The sequence below is a fragment of the Myotis lucifugus genome, unplaced genomic scaffold, assembly GCF_000147115.1.
Source record: "Myotis lucifugus unplaced genomic scaffold, Myoluc2.0 scaffold_0, whole genome shotgun sequence".
Classification (NCBI taxonomy): Eukaryota; Metazoa; Chordata; class Mammalia; order Chiroptera; family Vespertilionidae; genus Myotis; species Myotis lucifugus.
The window spans coordinates 663554-682290 of NW_005871048.1; the positions used below are offsets into that span (position 1 = coordinate 663554).

Here is an 18737-nt window from a genome sequence, read left to right on the forward strand (position 1 = left end):
CTGATGACTCAGAAGCCACCAGAAGGTCAAAAGCCACAAGGACCAAAGAAAAATAGCCATCTGCTGCAGTTCCCTCTTCACCTCGTTCCCTTGCCCACAAAAATAAAAGTACCTGTAGGATTTCCTGCATGCATCTAAGAAAAAAATTGATGTCACCTTCAACTTCTGTCCTTCTTGCCAAAAGTAAACTACAATACATAGCTCATGCCCAAGACCCCTCCTCTAGTGCTTCTGCTCAATGACTGCAAGTCCCTGAACACTGTTAGGCAGCCTGTAACCCAAGGTCTGCCCTCCAGCCTAACCACTCTACTTCTCTTACAATAATAACTGACATCATTTAAGCCTTTACATGCATCACCTCATTTAAACATAAGCAACCCAATATGGCATAGGATGTACTCATCTGAGACATGAAATGAAGTACCAGAATGGTTACAGTGCTTTTCCCAAGGCCACACAGCTAGCGAATGGTGAGCCAGGATTTGAACTTACTCCTTCTCTTCTCGATGTCCTTCACCCAGGACTAAGATGTCATTGCCTTCCCAGATTTCTATACTGTACAGGCCTCCCACAGAAACAATGATTTTACTGACATGGAGGAGGAGGGAGAGAAGCCAAAAGGAAGCATCTACTTAGGGATGACCAAACCAAGTAAACCAGTAACTGGTTTAGTTAACATATAAACTGGTTTAATTTAGTCAATTCACCTTGTAGCCAGTGACTAATCCCAACACGTATAAGCTCTATGTACCTTCTGAGAGGCTCTCCTCCTGTTCCGGAGGAAGAGAGTAAGAGAGCAAAAGAGCACAAAAGGACTCCTCAAAGAAGCCATGTTGAACTCTGATCATCTCTATGCTGTGGCTTCACCCTCTGTTCCAGCTCTTCCCCCAACATCTTCCATGAGTTGCTACAGGTTCAGTTCACTGGAGGTTTCATCGTCAGGGGGTACACTTCTAGCCTCCTGAGGCAGTGGCTCCTGGGATCCAGGTCCTTCTGTCCCCACCAGGAGCTGGCCCTTTGGCACCATTCTAGCCTCTTTTTCCTCAGACTTTGTTGCAAATGACATGATAGTCCACACAGAAAACTTGAAAGAATTCACACACACACACACACACACACACACACACACACACACAAGACCCTTATGAACAACAACAAACAAACAAAAATACCCTATTAAATGATTATAGCAAAGTTTCAGGTTACAAGATTAATATATAAAAATCAATTGATTTCTTACATACCAACAATGAACAAGTAGAATTTGAAATTTAAAGCATAATACCATTGACATTAGCACCCCCCTCAAAAATGAAATACTTAGGTATAACTCTAACAAACTATGTACAGATATATATGAGAAAAAATTATAAAACTCTGATGAACAAAATCAAGAACTAAATAAATGGAGCGATATTTCATATTTGTGGGTAGTAAGACTTAATATTGTCAGAATATCAGTTTTTCCCTACTTTATCTATAGATTCAATGCAATTCTAATTAAAAATTCTAGCAAATTATTTTATGGACATTGACAAACTTATTCTAAAGTTTGTATGGATAGGCAAGATGCAGAGTAGCCAACACAATATTGAAGGAGAAAAACAAAGTTGGAGGACTGACCCCAGTCTACTTCAATGCTTACTATAAAGCTTCAGTATTCAAAACAGTATTGTATTGGTGAAAGAACAGACAAATAGGTCAATGGAACAAAATGGAGAGCCCAGCCCTGGCTGGGTAGCTCAGTTGGTTAGAGCATCATCCTAATATGCCAAGATTCTGGGTTTGATCTCCAGTCAGGGCACATACAAAAATCAACCAATGAATGCATAAATGGGTAGAACAACAAATTGATGTTTCCTCTCTTTTTCTCTCTCTCCCCACCCTTCCTCTCTCTAAAAATAAATAAATAAATAAATAAATAAATAAATAAATAAATAGATAGATAATTTTTAAATGGAGAGCCCAGAAATGGATCCCCACAAATATAGTTAACTGAGCTTTGATGAAGGAGCAAAGGAATACTATGGAATAAAGATAATCTCTAACCCATGGACACAGACAGTAGGGGGTTGAGGACATGTGTTGTGGGGTGGGAACAGCTGGGGAGAGGTTAATAGGGGAAAAAGGAAACATATGTAATACTTGAAAACAATAAAGAAAAAAAAAAGACAATCTCGCCCAACTGGTGTCGCTCAGTGGTTGAGCGTCGACCTATGAACCAGGAGATCAAGTTTGGATTCCTGGTAAGGGCACATTACCAGGTTGTGGGCTCAATATCCAGTACGGGAAGTGCAGGAGGCAGCTGATAAATGAATCTCTCTCATCATTGATGTTTCTATCTCTCCCTCTCCCTTCCTCTCTGAAATAAATAAAAATATTTTTAATAGTCTCTTCAACAATGGTGCTAGAACAATGGGGCAGTCACATACAAAGAAGAATCATCTAGACACAGACCTTACACTCTTAAAAAAAATTAACTCAAAATGGATCATAGACCTAAATGTAAACCACAAAACTACAAAGTCCTTAGAAGATAACAGGAGAAAACCTTGGTGTGGTGATGCCTTTCCCCCCCCCCCTTTATTTTTATTGTTGACCCTATTACAGATGTCCCCACTTCCCCACATACACACTTTGCCCGCTTCCACCCAGCCCCTGTCGCTCTTCCCCTCTGGCCATCACCACACTGTAGTCTGTGTCTGTGGGTTATGCATATATATTCTTTGGCTAATCCCTTCACTTTCTTTCATCCAGTTCCCCCCTTCTCCCTCCCCTCTGATAGCTGTCAGTCTGTTCCATGCATCTATGCCTCTGGACCTATTTTGTTCCTCAGTTTATTTTGTTTATTAGATTCCTCATGTGAAATCACATGGTATTTGTCTTTCTCTGACTGGCTTATTTCACTTAGCATAATACTCTCCAGGTCCATCCGTGCTGTTGCAAAAGGTAAGATTTCCTTCTTTGTACGGCTGCATAGTATTCCATTGTATAAATATACTACTGCCTTTTTAAAATATTTTTTTATTTTTGAAAATATATGTTTATTGATTTCAGAGAGGAAGGGAGATGGAGAGAGAGAGAGAGAGAGAGAGAGAGAGAGAGATCAATGATGAGAGAGAATCATTGATCAGCTGCCTTCTGCATGCCCTCTACTGGGAATTGAGTCCACAATCCGGGTTTGTGCCCTGATTGGGAATCAAATCCTGACCTCCTGGTTCATAGGTCGACATCCAACCACTGAACAACACTGGCTTTTTTATCCACTCATCTACTGATAGACACTTGGCTGTTTCCAGATCTTGGCTATTGCAAATAATGCTGCTATGAACATAAGGATGCATATATCCCTTCTGATTGGTGTTTCAGGATTCTTGGGATATATTGCCAGAAGTGGTATCACTGGGTCAAAAGACAGGTTCATTTTTAAAAATAAAAATGTACCATCCATGTTGTCACAAATGGAAGGATTTTCCTCTTTTTTTAAAGGTTGAGTAATATTTCTGTGTGTATTTATTATGTATGTACACATACACATTCTTTAGCAATTTATCTGTCAATGGACACCTAGGTTGTTTCCATATCTTGGCTATTGTGAGTAATGCTTCAATGAGCATCAGAGTGAAGATATCTCTTTGAGATACTGATTTCATTTCCTTTGAATAGATAACCAGAAGTGGGATTATTGGATCATATGGTAGTTCTATTTTATTTTTTGAGGAATCTCCATACTGATTCCATAGTGGCTGCACCAATTTATTTTGCCACTAACAATGCACAAGGGTTCTCTTTTCTCCACACCCTTGCCAGTACCTGCTATCTCTTGTCTTTTTTATAATAGCCATCCTAGCAGGTATGAAGTGATATCTCATTGTGGTTTTGATTTGTATTTTCCTGATTATTAGTGATGTTGAGCATCTTTTCATATATCTGTTAACCATTTGTATACCTTCTTAGGAAAAATGTTTATTCGCGTTATTTGTCAATTTTTTAAAAATATATTCTCATTGATTTCAGAGGGTGAGAGGGAGAGACAGATAGAAACATCAATGATGAGAGAGAATCATCGATCAGCTGCCTCCTGCACGCCCCCACACTGGGGATTGAGTCCACAACCTTGGCATGTGTCCTTGACTGAAATAGAACCCAGGATCATTCAGTCCGCAGGCTGACACTCTATATACTGAGCCAAACCAGCTAGGCCATTTGTCAATTTTTAAATTGGGTGTTTTTTTTTTTGGGGGGCGTGTTTTTTGGCTATTGAATTGTATGAGTTCCTTATATATTTTGAATATTAAATGCTTATCAGATATATAGTTTGCAAGTACTTTCTGCCATTTCATGCATTATTTCTTCATTTTTATTGTTTCCTTTGCTGTGCAGAAACTTTTTGGCTTGATGTAGTCACACTTATTTATGTTTGCTTATATTGCATTTGTTTCTGGTATCATATCCAAAAAATCATGACCAAGATCAATGTCAAGGAGTTTTGTCTCTGTGTTTTCTTCTAGGAGTTTTATGTTTTTTAAGTCTTTAATTCATTTTAAATTAATTTTTTATTGATTAAGTTATTACATATGTGTCCATATCCCCACATTACTCCCCATCCCCCCACTCATGCCCTCACCCCCCTGTTGTCTGTGTCCATTGGTTAGGCCTATATGCTTGCATATAAGTCCTTTGGTTGATCTCGCCCCCATACCCCCACCCTCCCCTACTTTCCCTCTGAGGTTTGATGGTCTGATTGATGCTTCTCTGTCTCTGGATCTGTTTTTGTTCATCAGTTTATGTTATTCATTATATTCCACAAATGAATGAGATCATGTGATATTTATCTTTCTCTGATTGGCTTATTTCACTTAGCATAATGCTCTCCAGTTCCATCCATGTTGTTGCAAATGGTAAGAATTCCTTCTTTTTTTACCACAGCGTAGTATTCCATTGTGTAGATGTACCAGAGTTTTTTAATCCACTCATCTATTGATGGGCACTTAGGCTGTTTCCAAATCTTAGCTATGGTGAATTGTGCTGCTATGAACATAGGGGTGCATATATCCTTTCTAATTGGTGTTTCTAGTTTCTTGGGATATATTCCTAGAAGTGGGACCACAAAAAAATAAAATTAGACCACCAACTTACACCATACACAAAAATAAACTCAAAATGGATAAAGGACTTAAACATAAGATAGGAAACCATAAAAATACTAGAGGAATCCACAGGCAGCAAAATCTCAGACATATGCCGAAGCAATTTCTTCACTGATACTGTTCCTAGGGCAATGGAAACTAAAGAGAAAATAAACAAATGGGACTACATCAAAATTAAATTAATTTTTGTGTATGGTTTAAGTTAAGGATCCAATTTCATTCTTTTGCATGTGGATATTTAGTTTTCTCAACATTATGTAGTTTTCCATAAAATTAATTACTACACATTATTGCAGCTACCCACAATAAATGAATAAATCTCAGGATCATAATATTGATGAGAAAAGCAAGTTGTGGCAGGATATTTACAATATGATTTATTTACATAAAGTATAAAATTAATCCTTCATTTATATAAAGTATAAAATTGTGTAGAAATGCAATTGTGGTAAAACTACCAAAAAAAAAAAATCAAGAAAATGTTAAACACCCCATTCAAGATAGTGGCTGTGCCCAGCCAGTGTGCTCAGTGGTTGAGCATCAACCCATGAACCAGGAGGTCAGGGTTCAATTCCCAGTCATTGCCTGGGTTTTGGGCTCGATCCCCAGTGGGAGGCATGCAGGAGGCAGCTGATCAATGATTCTCTCTCATCATTGATGTTTCTATCCCTTTCTCCTTCTCCCTCCTTCTCTCTGAAATCAATAAAAACATATTTTAAAATAAAAGATAGTGGTTGCCTCTGAAGGGCCAAGAAAGGGATAGGACTAGAGAAAAACATAAGGGGACTTCAAAGTTATGACAAAGCATCTTTCTTTTTTTTTAAATATATTTTATTGATTTTTTACAGAGAGGGAGAGAGATAGAGAATTAGAAACATCGATGAGAGAGAAACATCGACCAGCTGCCTCCTGCACACCTCCTACTGGGGATGTGCCCGCAACCCAGGTACATGCCCTTGACCGGAATCGAACCTGGGACCCTTCAGTCCGCAGGCCGACGCTCTATCCACTGAGCCAAACCGGTTTCAGCAAAGCATCTTTCTTATACTGGGTGGTGAGGACACAGGTATTTGTTGCATTATTGTTCCTTGTACCTGTTATTTTTTATATATTTTTATTGATTTTAGAGAGAGAGGAAGAAAGAGGGAGAGAGAGAGAAACATGGAAGCAAAAGAGAAATATCGATCGGTTGCCTCCCATACACATCCTGACTGGGGACTAAATCTGCAACCTGGGCACGTGCCCGACTGGAAATCGAACCACTGACCTTTCAGTGCATAGGGTGACACTCAACCAACGGAGCCACACTGGCCAGGTTGTACTTTTTTTTGTTCTCATAAATGTTCTCATAACCAATGACATTTGACCAAAAAAAAATTTTTTTTGTTTAGATTAATAAAGGAGCGTGAGGAGAAAGAAGAGCCCTCAAAGGGGACTGTGAGGGAGTAGGCATTAAGTAGAGAACAGAGCTATGCGTGGTCTAGGAATCCAAGGGAGAGGGTATGGAATGCAAGTTTCAAGAAGAAATGTCAAGTGCTTCTGGATGGTCAAGTAAAATGAGCACTAGGTGTCTTGCATTTGCCAATTAAGACATTCATGAGCCATGTCATCCAGAGTCATTTTTGTGGAGTGGTCAGAGTGGAAGCCAGACTGAGATACTGAATGAAAACATATGAAAAGGAATCAGCAAAAAGATATAAAGGAAATGTCTGGTAAGAGTGGGCAAGGGACTGCTCCTCTTCTGGAGGTGGCTCTGGGTGCAGATGCTGATGAGTTCTCAGGTAAGGTATCTTGAAGCAGAGATAGCTGAACAATGAATGGTCTTTGTTTTCTCTGTGAATAAATGCTGCCCCCTTCTGGGAGTGAGGAGGGAGTGGTGTGGTGTGATTAGCAGCTGCTTCTGGGAAAGGCAGAAAGTATAAAAAGGATTTAACCAAACAATGAAGTTGGTGAACTTTTAGCCTCACCAATTCATGCACACACCCATCGTAGTACATTTACAACAACAACAAAAAAGTCAGAAATTCTTTGCAGCTTCTTCTATCAGGAAGTGGAGGGTATGTCCCCATCCCTGCATCTGGACTGGCCTTATGACTTGCTTTGAAGGTGATGTGAGCGATATTGTGCAATTTCTAAACCTCAACCCGAACTGCAAGAGGCCTTGGAGCTTCTGCCCTAACACTGGGAATCCCTCTTCCACCATGTGAACAAGCCTGAGCTGGCTATCAGAGATTGAGAAACCATATAGAGAGAGGCGCCACCATTCCACCAATTCCAGCTGAAGCATCCGATGAGTGATGAGGCTATCCTGGATCATTCAGCTCCAGCCAAGGCAGTCCAGATGACTCATGGAATTGTAAGAAATAATCTTTGTGGTTTTAAGCCACTACTTTTTGGGGTGGTTTGTTGTACAATAAAAGCTAATTCATTCATTCTTTAGATGATTTTTAAAGCATATTCATAACTCTCTGGTTGTTTCCAATCATGCTTTTATCTAAGTTTTCATCAACTCCTTGATCCTTTTGGAATGTAAACACAAGAAAAAATTTCTCTCCAAACAAGCTCGTATATTTTCTATTACTACAAAAGGAAAAATACAAAATCCAGTATGTGTGTGTGTGTGTGTGTGTGTGTGTGTGTTGCTAGGAAGTTTGGATTTGTCAATTACGACATTCATGAGTAATGTCATCCAGAGCCATTTTAGTGGCGTGGTTAGAGTGGAAGCGAGACTGAGATAGTGAATGCAGTGTTCAGTTTCAGGAAGTATCCTGATACAATTTTCAAGTTCCTGATAAAATTATCTTCACCTTCTACCTGGTTTCTAACTTCCTTTTTATCTTTATGTTAATTACTAGAGACCCGATGCACAAAATTCGTGCACTGGTGGGGGAGGGAGTTCCTCAGCCAGGCCTGTGCCCTCTCACAGTCCAGGAGCCCTCAGGGGATGTCCAACTGACGGCTTAGGCCCACTCCCCACAGTAGTCGGACATCCTTAGCACTGCTGCGGAGGCGGAAGAGGCTCCCACCACCACTACTGCTGCACTTGCCAGCCATGAGCCCGGCTTCTGGCTGAGCAGCACTCCCCCTGTGGGAGCACACTGACCACCAGAGGGAAGCTCCTGCACTGAACAGCTGCCCCCTGGTGGTCAGTGCGCATCATAGCAACTGGTTGTTCTGCCATTAGGTTGATTTGCATATTATCCTTTTATTATATAGGATACTATACTAGAGGACTGGTGCACAGATTCGTGCACCAATGGGGTCCCTCGGTCTGGCCTGTGGGGATCGAGCTGAAACCGGCTCTCCGACATGGCCTGAGGGGTCCTGGTACACAATTGGGGCCCATCTCACCCAGTCCTGATAGGCCCGACCCCAGCAGCAAGCTAACCAACTGGTCAGAGCGTCTACCCCCTGGTGGTCAGTGTGCATCATAGCGACTGATCGAACAGTTGAACAGTTGGAGGGACAATTAGCATATTAGGCTTTTATATATATAGATTGTATACATACATCTATGGTAGCCACTTTGAATCCTTTTTGAAAATAGACATAGTTAAAATTATGAATAGTCTCCTACCTAAAATCAAGCTTTTAGCCCTCAGCATGCCTTCATTCTTGTCACAGACATTTGTCTCTCCAGGAATGTGACCAATAAAGCTCTCCTTCAGGGTCTTTCTCTGACGCACAGCCAAATGGCAGCCAAGAGAAGGAACAGCTGGAATGAGTGCATCTGGGATAGTTTGGAGTAGAGGCTAGCTGACCTAGAGAGTTCAGTCCATAACTGGGATTAACCTCTCCCTAGAGTAATTAAGGAATGGGCATTGGAGTCTGGAAGCCTTCATTCACATGCTTGCTCTGACATTTACCAACTCACTTCACTTAATTTCCCTATTTTAAGAGGATGCTTATAGTACATGCATGTGGCACAGAGTAAACACTCAAAAAACGTTAGCTTTTTAATAGTTAGCCTGTTATATTCTTCTTCCCATGACCCCCATACCATGCTGGACTTCTAGCTCCCAAACCCTCTGGCTTCTACCACTGAGATATGGCACTTGGTGTCCTGCTCCAGATGTTCCTTCTGCACTGTTGATAGAATCTTGGGCTGCTTAATGGACCATGTCATCCACATGATGAGGGACTCCATCCCATGGCAGTGATGGAGTATCTGTGTGTCACTGCCGTGAATGGCCATGACAGGGGATGGCAAGACGCCTGGAGCCTTGTGAAGAAAGGTGAATAGGGAGGGCTTTCAGAGACACCCCTTTGTTTGTATACGTGGACATGATGTTGGAACTTCTCAGAGGCTGGGCAGGGATTGACATCTAAATCCTAGACAAGGAGTCAGAGCTGGGCAACAGGTAACAGATAACCAGGTGGATCAGAAAAATAGCATGTATTTATTTCATGGCATTTACAGACAAAATACTGAGCTCTGTAGCATTCAAAGAAGTATCTTGCATAGTTTCTGCTCTCAAGGGGAACCATGGGGAGAGGACATTTCCAGAAAAAAAATGACCAACACCAGGCTAAGTGAATAATACAGAGACTGCATTACAAGAGTTAAAGTAGGGTTGGGAACATCAGGGAGGATTTCTGAGGGTGACCTGAGTTGAGCCTGGAAAGTGGAGAAGAGAGGGAAGACAACAGGGAAAGAACAAAATCAAAGGCCTGCAGGAGAAAAAGGGGATGTGGGCTTGTCTGGAAGGAAGCAGGCAGTCTAGTCAAACTGGACAAACTTTGACTTGAAAAGGACCAGAAGAGAAAGCTTGGATTGTCCTGCAGGTGATGCGGAGCCATTGAATATTTATGAGTAGAGGAATCTAATCATATAGGTCAAGTGTTCCTGAGAGTTTTCACAAAAAGGAAGCTTTAAAGAAACTTCTAAGCGTACACTTTGGGCCCAACTTCCTAATATCTCAAGCACTGCTTTCCCTGTGTTAACCCTCTCTCCACACTATCCTCACTGCCTGTAATGGCTCATTTCACCCGTGTCTGTGTCCATTCAGAACTCCTCTTGCTGCAAGCCACTGAAAACAGTCAAAGACGCTTAGGCAGGAAAGGAGTTGATTCATCAGCCCAGATGACTGATGAGTTCGAGGCAGAGGATCTGACTTTGAGCACTCAAACTTGTCATCAGGTCTGTTTCTCTTAACTGCTCACTTCTGTCCCTACTGCTTAGCTTCATTGTTAGTCTCCATTTGGTGGCCCCAGCAGCAGTGGGCTGTCTGGACAAATGGCAAGATGATGCATCCTCCCATGTCAGTCTTGTAGAAAAAACTAGACTTTTCCACTAGCTCTAGCGAAAACCTTAATATTACCAAGACTGGACTTGTTTGGGTGACCTGTCCATCCTGAAGACAATCAGTGTGGCCAAAGTGATGTGTTGCCCCGAATGGCCAGGCCTGAGTAATGAGCAGAATGACTATGTTCTGGAAAGTGAGGGCAGGAATTTATGTTTGTCCAAGATAGGAGTGCATAGCTCTAAATAACCCGACTTCCCTACAGTCCTGAAACCAGAGGATCTGCCTACATGCCACATGTTAGACAGGGTCCCTGATGGCTATGGAGACCACCCAGAGCAGAGTGCTGCATTAGAAGGCCTACAGCGGTCCCTGCACACCCTTTACACACCAGTGGCTTCCCTGCACTCCATGGTCCGGGACCTGGCCCGGACCTCCACACCGTGGTAGTGCTGGGGTCTACTTTACCACCTTCCCTGGGGCCATCTTTATCTGATGACTGACAGGATCTGGGCCGCTGTGGTTGCACTCTTGTGGTCACCAAGCTGGTCAACACCCTACACGTCCATGTCTGGCTGTGACTGGTTCACTCTCCAGGTGAACTGGCTTCTCTGAGCTGTCTTTGCTGACCTCTGCGTGGCCTTTGTAGACACCTGGGAAATGGCCTCCAGTTTGGCCCTGCCTGACCGCATCCACCCAGGGAGGCTCATCATCCACAAGGTGGACTTCCTCCTCTCCATCGGCCACACCTAAGCACTCTGCCATTCCTGGAGCTGTGTGGATAGAGGGCAAGGGGACTGGGACAGTTGTGAAGAGGACCTCAGCCCTAATAGGACTTCTGGGATATGGGCCAGGTGCCATCAACTTCTCTCGCCTGGAAGACTGCAAAAGCTTCCCAACCACAGCCAATTCAATTCTTGCTCCACTCTAACCCCGTTTCCATTCAGAACAAGAGTGATTGTTTTAAAACATAAATGAGCCCAGGTCATCGGCCTGCTCAAAAGCCAAGGCTTCAATCTCAGTAACTCTGCAGTTTCATTTATTGCCACTCTCCCAACTCCATGGATTCCTGCTGCTCAAGCAGATCAAGGGGTCCAGCTTTCTCATTCTATTCTCTGATCAAACTTCATCACCTCAGAGGCTTTCCCTGACTACCCACCCCTCAGAACCGTATCCCCTTCTCAGCCTGATTTTTTCTCATATCACTAACCACAACCTATAGTTATCTGATTTAGTACTATTATTATTGTTGTTTACTTGTCTGTCTCAATAGAACGTAATATCCATGAGGGACAGGGAGTTTGCCTGACTCGTTCACTGTTGTATCCCGGTGCTTGAGACATAGCAGGAGTTAAATAACTATTCATTGAATAAATTCATGAATAAAAGTCAGATGACTGTGGTGTTACTTCCATGCCCTGCACCTTCTCTCAGCAACCTGCAACCTCTTGAGAAATAAGCAATTAGCCAAAAGGTGTCCCGTTTGCTGTTGATTACATTTGCGTAACCGTCACTGTTAATACTTCATCTCCTTACATTTACATTAAGGCACTATGATTTTCAGTGTAGTTTCCAATTTTTATTTACATTAAGGCACTATGGTTTTCAACGTAGTTTCCAATTTTTATTTGGGACAACTCTCCCAATCGTCTCCCGTTTTGTTAGTGAAACCCTCAGAGGTGGCACACAGCTGGTCCGTCCTTGGTCCGAGTTCGGTTGCAAAAATGGTGATATTGGTGACAGCAGTGGCAGAAGCGCTCTGTCCTCGCCGGGAGTGACCAGCTGGCCCCTCCGACTCCGGCTGACTGGTCCTCTCCCAACCTAGACTTCAGTTCCCAGGCTGGGGGATGGGGTGGGAGGGCCGCCCTCACGGGCGTCCGGCGTCTCCGTCTCCGGGGGCTCCTCCTGGTCTCGGGCCTCGGGGCCCTCTGCCTCTGGACTCCAGGCCTCCCTGACCACCAGGAAGGGGGCGCCGTGGCCAGGCACCACCACGTCGGCTGTGCCCAGGACCCTCCTCCGGCTCCGCTCCTGAGCCACCGGGTCTTCGCTCAGGGCCTGCCAGAAGCCCTCGTCCCCGTCGCGTTCGAACACGTCGCCCACCACGGCCACGGTGCCCAGGGCCGTGCCCGCCACCACCACGCTCACGTCCCGCTGGCCCCCGTGGCCGGGCGTGGCCCACACCTCGAGCCCCGGCCCCAGCCGCAGGGGCCGCTCCTCCCCGAGCCCGTGGGGAAGGAAGCAGCCCCCGGGGAGGCAGAAGTCGTGCGAGACCAACAGAGCGGCCCTTGGAAACAGCCCCAGGTTCCCGATGTGATCCGAGTGTCCGTGGGTCCCCACCACCAGAGTCACGTCTGCGGGGGCCACGCCCTGCCCCGCCAGGGCCTCCAGGAGCCTCTCCCGAGCCCAGGGGCCCCCGGTGTCCACGAGGATGGGACCCCGGGCTGCGTCCTCCAGGGCGGTCTTCGCCTCGCCGCCCTCGGACGGGGGCTCTCGGTGGCGGGAGGCGCGGGGCAGGATGAGGGTCACGGAGCCGTCGGCGCGCACGGCGCCGCCCACCCCCTCGGGCTCCGCGTAGCCCCGAAGTAGAACCACCACGGAGAAGGGGTCGCCAGGCAGCCGCACGGGGGGCTCCCCGCGCAGCGGCTCGGTCCGCACCACACGGCTCATGGCCGGAGAAAGCGGGGCTGTGGGCCAACGTCCGGGCCCTTCGGGTTCCCACACTCGCCGGAGCCTCCGCTAAGTGGCACCTCCAAGTCTCAGTTCTTGCCGCCCCCTCGCTCTTATAGTGGTATCGCCTCAGCCCCCTTCCGAGGATGGTCTCGCCCAACCTTTTCTTCCACGTGGAGCAGCGCGGCTTTCAGTGTCTTCGGGGCCCCCGCCTTGCCACTCTCTCGTGGTAGGTCCACACTCGTCCCCTCCCAAGGAGGTCCTTTTTAGTTCCTTCTCTATAACCTACGCCGCTCTCTGCCTTGGACCCAGTTTTACGCCTCGAAGGTTCTGAGGGAAGAATGGAAATCGGAAAAACGCGAAGGATTTTGTCCGCTGCGAGCTCCCTTAAGCCCTAGTATGGCGGCCGAGACGGCACCGCCCGCGGCATTCTAACGCGGCCGCGTTCTCCGGCGCGCGGACCCGGACCCCGGCCCGAACACCATCCTCGGCCTGGGATCCCTGCCAACTGCCTTGGGCTGCAGCATTACCGAGCGCCATTAGCTTCTAACGGGACGGCAGCCGGCAGCCCTGTTCTCTGGGCGGGGCGCTGCCACATCAGCCGGCTAGGACGTGTGCACAGGAGTTGCTGGAAATGTTGGTTGCAGCCGATACTTTTAAAAAAAGAAAGCTTCCTAGCGATATAGAAAATTTGGCACCTTGAAATTATGTGGCGGGCCATCGGTGGAATTAATATGAAGTAGACCAAGTGCCTACTCCGCCTAACTTATCAGCATCACCCCATCCCCATCCAGCGTCCCCTCCGCGGTCAATCTGTTGGCATGAAGCCTTTGGGACGCAGGCGGTGTATGTAAATCGCAGAGAATGCCCTCTGGCTTCATCCTTGTAAGGGTCTAAAAAAGGCAAAGTGACGTCCCCAAGGCCCCAACTCCTATGCCATTGCTGACCTCTGGGTGGGGTTTGAAGTAGTAGAGATAATTAAAGGGGAAGGCCTTCAATATCGTCTCCACACCTACAGCCAAGGGAGCTAGATGGCAGGCAGAGGGCTCATCTGTTGGGTTTGGGCTTCCACCTACTACTCACACCTTTCTCCCCACAGCTATGCCAAGCTGTACCATCAGGATTCTGCCTGAGACCAGATGGGAGAGAAGAACTACAAGCTCAGGGGTGAGACACACACACACACACACACACACCATTAAAGCTGTGGGGTAGAGAGAGCTCAGGCTTCAGAGCGCTCTCCATGACCCCTGCCCTTCCTGGGGGCTCAAAAACAAGGGTCAAAGGTCCTCCGGGTCATGCTTGGGGTGGCCTGGTGCGCTCGTCATCTCTTCTTCCTTTTCCTTCTCCTCCTCTTGATCTTGCTCCTCCTCCCCTTCTGTCTTCTCTTGCCCTTCTGTGATCTCCTTTCCAGTCCAAGTTTCCTGTAGACATGCTAAGTTGGGTGATAGAAAACAAGTGAGATGTTGGTCCTGGGCGTAGGGGATGTTGTGGCCTGGCAGGGAAGGGACCAGCCCACACACTTACCAGTTTCAGAAGCTGGGAGCACATGACCTTCACAGAGAAAATGCTGCAGGGGCTGCTCCTGATGGTGGAAGTACCAGTCTTCCACGACTTCTTCAAACTCCTCCAGCATTTTCTCACACTGGTCAAGTGGAAGGGCCAGAAGAGTATCTGCTCTGCTGGGCTTTGGGAACCTTCCTCTTTGCTCTTTACTACCTGTCTCCCCACCCCACCTTGGAGAGGCAGAGAGCCAGGAGTTTAAACGTGGCTTACTAGCTGTGTGATCCCCATCCATTCAACAAACATTCACTAACACCTCCTCTACTGAGTAGGTTATTAAACTCTTAAGTTTCAGCTCCTTGTCTGTAAGATGGGAAATGGTAATCAGGTGGTTGTGAGGGCAAAATGAGGCAGCAGCTGAAACGTCTGTGGCTCCAAATTTGCACATGGTTGGTACTCAGTAAATGGTAATGCATATTATTAGTCTCCATTATTACTTCTTGATATGCTCCGGGTGCATGTCAATCAATGACAGTCCTCACTCTGCCCCCTTCTCCCCTGCTCAGAGGTAGACCTCCCTAGGATCTAGTTCCCCTTTCAGGTTCCCTTCTCACCTCCCTGGGCTGTCTCCTAACCTACCTGCTTCTTGAGGAATGTGACCTCCACACTGGGCTCGTCCCACAGCTCCAGAGGGATCCCCAGATCCACCTTTACCCCCTTCTGCACCAGGCCTTTCAGCGTTGCCATGGTCTGACTCTGCCCCTGTGAGATGGGAATTTGGGATCAGCCCAGCCCACTACCTCAGCTTCTTCCTTTCCCTTCCCACCCTATCAGTTTTGTCAACCACCAGAGTCTGACGGGTAAGTTCCATGAGGGTGAGATGAGGGAGTCTAAAGATGAGGAGGGGACACTGAAAGGCTAGAGAAGGGAGGCTCCAGAGGACATAGGCCTAAGCAGGGGGATCCTGCCCTGGGGAGGAGTCTGACCTTGGCATATCTCAGTGAGCCCTTGCGCTCAGCATGAACACTGTAATCCAGAACTTGCTCACATAAATTCTCCAAGGCCTCTTCTAGCCTTGTCTCTCTGTGGGAAGAGGGGAAACAAAGACTCCTTGAATACTGTATGAGCTCCCAGAGCTCTTTCGGGGGTTGAAAGGTGGAGGAACATCAAGGACTCACGAAACGCTGTAAGGGATGTGTCTTTTCCTCTTGCCCGTGTCCAGCACCTGCCCCAGCTCCAGCACCTCTCGAGATCGTCCAGTGCGACTCAGCTGTTCCTGTAGCTCCAGACTCAGCAGCTTACACACTAGATGTCCAAAGGGACATGAGAGATAAACAAACATGCCAGCAACTCATTCTGCAGATGAGCAAAAGCAGCAGAGCATGATGGTTTCAAATGCAGACTCTGGAGCCAGCCTGGTTTACAATCCTGACTCAGCCACTTAGTAAGCTGTGTAGCAATCTGCTGTGCCTTGGTTTCTTCACCTCTAAAATGGAGATAATAATAGTACCTCCTCATAGGGGTGTGGTGAGGATTAAATCAATCCATGCAAAGCCTTTACAATAGTGCCAGCACAAAGTGAGCAGTGTATAAGTCTTTGCTGTTGTTAGGCAGTCATTTATTGGGCTCCTTCTGGATGCACAATAGCAATAGAGAGCAATTAAGACCCACCATCCCTATCCATGACACACTGCCAATGTAGTCGGGAATAGATGGCAATATGGTGTGATGGTTCCTACACTAGGGATTAAGACCCTACCTGGCTTGGTTCAGTGGATAGAGCATCAGCCCTCGGACTGAAGGGTCCCAGGTTCGATTCCAGTCAAGGGAACATGCCCAGGTTGTGGGCTTGATCCCCAGTAGGGGGTGTGCAGGAGGCAGCTGATCAATGATTCTCTCTCATCACTGATGTTTCTTTCTCCCTTTCCCTCTCTGAAATCAATAAAAATATATTTTTTTTAAAAAAAGACCAAGAGACTTAATCTCATTAGGAAATGCAAAATTCATTCAATGGTTACATATTGACTTCCTGCTAGCCTGGGATTTCCTTAAGGGTGAGCATTGCATCTGTTCCACCACTGTCTTTCCAGCACCTAGCATGTGACCTGGCACATTATGGGTCCCAAGAAAGGGAGTGGCCTATACAGAAGTGCCAAGTGAACTAAACACAGGAGCAAGTAACAAAAGTGCCTAAAATATGCCAGGTACTACTCTAAAATCTGGGAGACACAGGTACTCTCTTTCCCTCCAAGGGTACAATACAGTGAGAGGAGACAGATACGAAAAGAAGGCTTCCAAAGGAGGTGATATTTAAACTGGATCTTGGAGAACAACATGCAGAAGTGAGAGGGTTATTCCAGGCAAAGGGAGAAGCAGAGGTGGGAAAAGATAAGGCAGGCTCACTAGCTGCTGAGTACAGTGTGGCTTCAGCATGGGCATTTTGGGGGTGGGAGTTTGTGGAAAAGAAAGAAAGGGGGGGCATAAAACAAAGAAATGGATGTTCTGCCCTAACAACAATCTTGGCTGTACTCTAATCACTGCAGGAAGCCTGCCCAGGTGTTAAAGCAAGGACTGACAAGATTGGGTCTGTGTTTAGAAATTCTGACAGAGGAGTAGGGGCACAAGTGAAAGGGGAGTAGAGATTAGGTCCAAGTCTTGAGGAACAGCGATACTGAAATGCAGGTTAAAAGAGAAAGAATCCAGGAAAGAAATTAGAGTCAGGAAGGCAACAAACTAGGGAACCAGAGCACGCAATGGCCCAGTTCTGAAATGCCTTCTCCCTATTATTGCTCTCTATTGCTATTGTGCATCCAGAAGGAGCCCAATAAATAACTGCCTAACACCAGCTGGGACCCACAAATAGTGCAACCACAGAAGATACTGCTTGCTGTAAAATCCATACAGTACACACACACCCTTTGGAAAGCCTCACACCTATGGGGAACCTCTCCCAGTTGTGTGGCCTCCTCTTTCATTTATGAGCGTCAAGGGCTGATTTACTCATCCCCAAGCCCCTTCAGGAGAACGCGGGACCTGTAATTTGGGAGTGTCTCTGCCGAGGTGGAGCAGAGGATATCTACAAGGTGAGCCTAACATCCCACTCCTGCAGGATCTCCAGATTGAGGTCTAGTGGCTTGGGAAAAACACACACAAGATGCTCAGTAGCGTGGTGGTCCTGGGCGGATAGTCTCTGAACTACAATTCCCACAAACCATTGGGGCCCAAACCAGCCAGAAAAAGCGGGCTCTCTCTGGATGTCTCATGGGAATTGTAGTGCCATAGATTTTGGAAACCACTATAGGTTCCCTCCCTTGATCCCATTCGACTTCCGCGAAACTCCACCAAAACCTCCCTCAGGTCTTTAAGGAGGTTGAGCGACCCACCCATCACGGTCCATTTGGTCCGGCCCAAACAAAGGAGGTGGGGCAGAGGGATGCCAAAAGGGGCTATTCCTTTCAGATACCTTCGCATTTGCTGGGCAAGCGTTCTGTGTCATCATCGTCCTCCTCCTTCGGCGCCCCAGCCCAAGCTGGGACGCATGCAGTCAAAATGAAAAGCAATATTCCCAACGGCACAGGTCCCATGACAAAGTGCTGCCCACAACTTAACACCCCTTGCCTTCTAACCAACTTCGGGAAGGCAGCGGGCCCTTTTAATTCCGAGGCAACTTTAAGAGTCGAGCCCAGCATGGAGGCGCACGCGCAGTGCCGACCCGAAAGGGGGCGGGGCCACGTCGCTCCGGCCTTCCCCGCCCGGGACTTGTGGCGCCTCCGGAAGGTCCTGGCCGCCGGGTAGTGAGGCGATCCACAGAAGTCATCACCACAGAAGTGTTTGCTCCTGCCATGTAGCTGTAGACACAGAGTTTTTACATAATTTCAGGCCGTGAGTCTAGAGAACTTATTCCTGGTCAGAGAAGGGGTAGGGACTGGCTCCTTTTCTCTGCCAGGACCGGCTCCTGGGAGGGGGCGGGGCCAACATGGCGCCGAGCGCCGGCTGAGCGGCGCTTTGGCGGCGGTGCGAGCTCTTCGTTCCTGAGACGCTCGACTGGCGGGAGGGGGTCGAGGGGTACCCCGGCCTCGACCCCTTGTCGGGCCTGTGCGGGGACCTGGAAGAGGACGGTTGGTTGCGTGTCCGTGCCCGTGGGGACTCTGTGTGTCTGCATGGAGGGATGAGG

At 46.8% G+C, this 18737-nt stretch overlaps 2 protein-coding genes and 1 long non-coding RNA gene across 5 annotated transcripts in view; 1 reads left to right on the forward strand and 2 right to left on the reverse strand.

Annotated features, from left to right (window-relative positions):
* Positions 1-11950: 11950 nt before the first annotated feature.
* On the reverse strand, positions 11951-13096 carry MBLAC1 (metallo-beta-lactamase domain containing 1). Its single transcript, XM_006081037.3, has one exon. It carries the CDS (start codon positions 13058-13060, stop codon positions 12215-12217), a length of 846 nt encoding a protein of 281 aa, XP_006081099.1. The 5' UTR covers positions 13061-13096; the 3' UTR covers positions 11951-12214.
* A 1204-nt stretch (positions 13097-14300) lies between these two features.
* Positions 14301-18280, reverse strand: CNPY4 (canopy FGF signaling regulator 4). The gene is made up of 6 exons (XM_006081038.3): positions 18027-18280; positions 15742-15868; positions 15550-15646; positions 15203-15325; positions 14588-14705; positions 14301-14495 (listed from the first exon to the last, which is right to left on the reverse strand). Exons 1-6 carry the CDS (start codon positions 18250-18252, stop codon positions 14341-14343), a joined length of 846 nt encoding a protein of 281 aa, XP_006081100.1. The 5' UTR covers positions 18253-18280; the 3' UTR covers positions 14301-14340.
* Positions 18281-18501: 221 nt separating this feature from the next.
* The window catches only part of LOC106696342, a 2808-nt gene continuing 2572 nt past the window's right edge, over positions 18502-18737 (forward strand). For all 3 annotated transcript variants that reach the window (XR_002830894.1, XR_002830892.1, XR_001347296.2), the window contains exon 1: positions 18502-18681. This is a non-coding gene — a long non-coding RNA (uncharacterized LOC106696342). The remainder of the gene's footprint in view (positions 18682-18737) is intronic.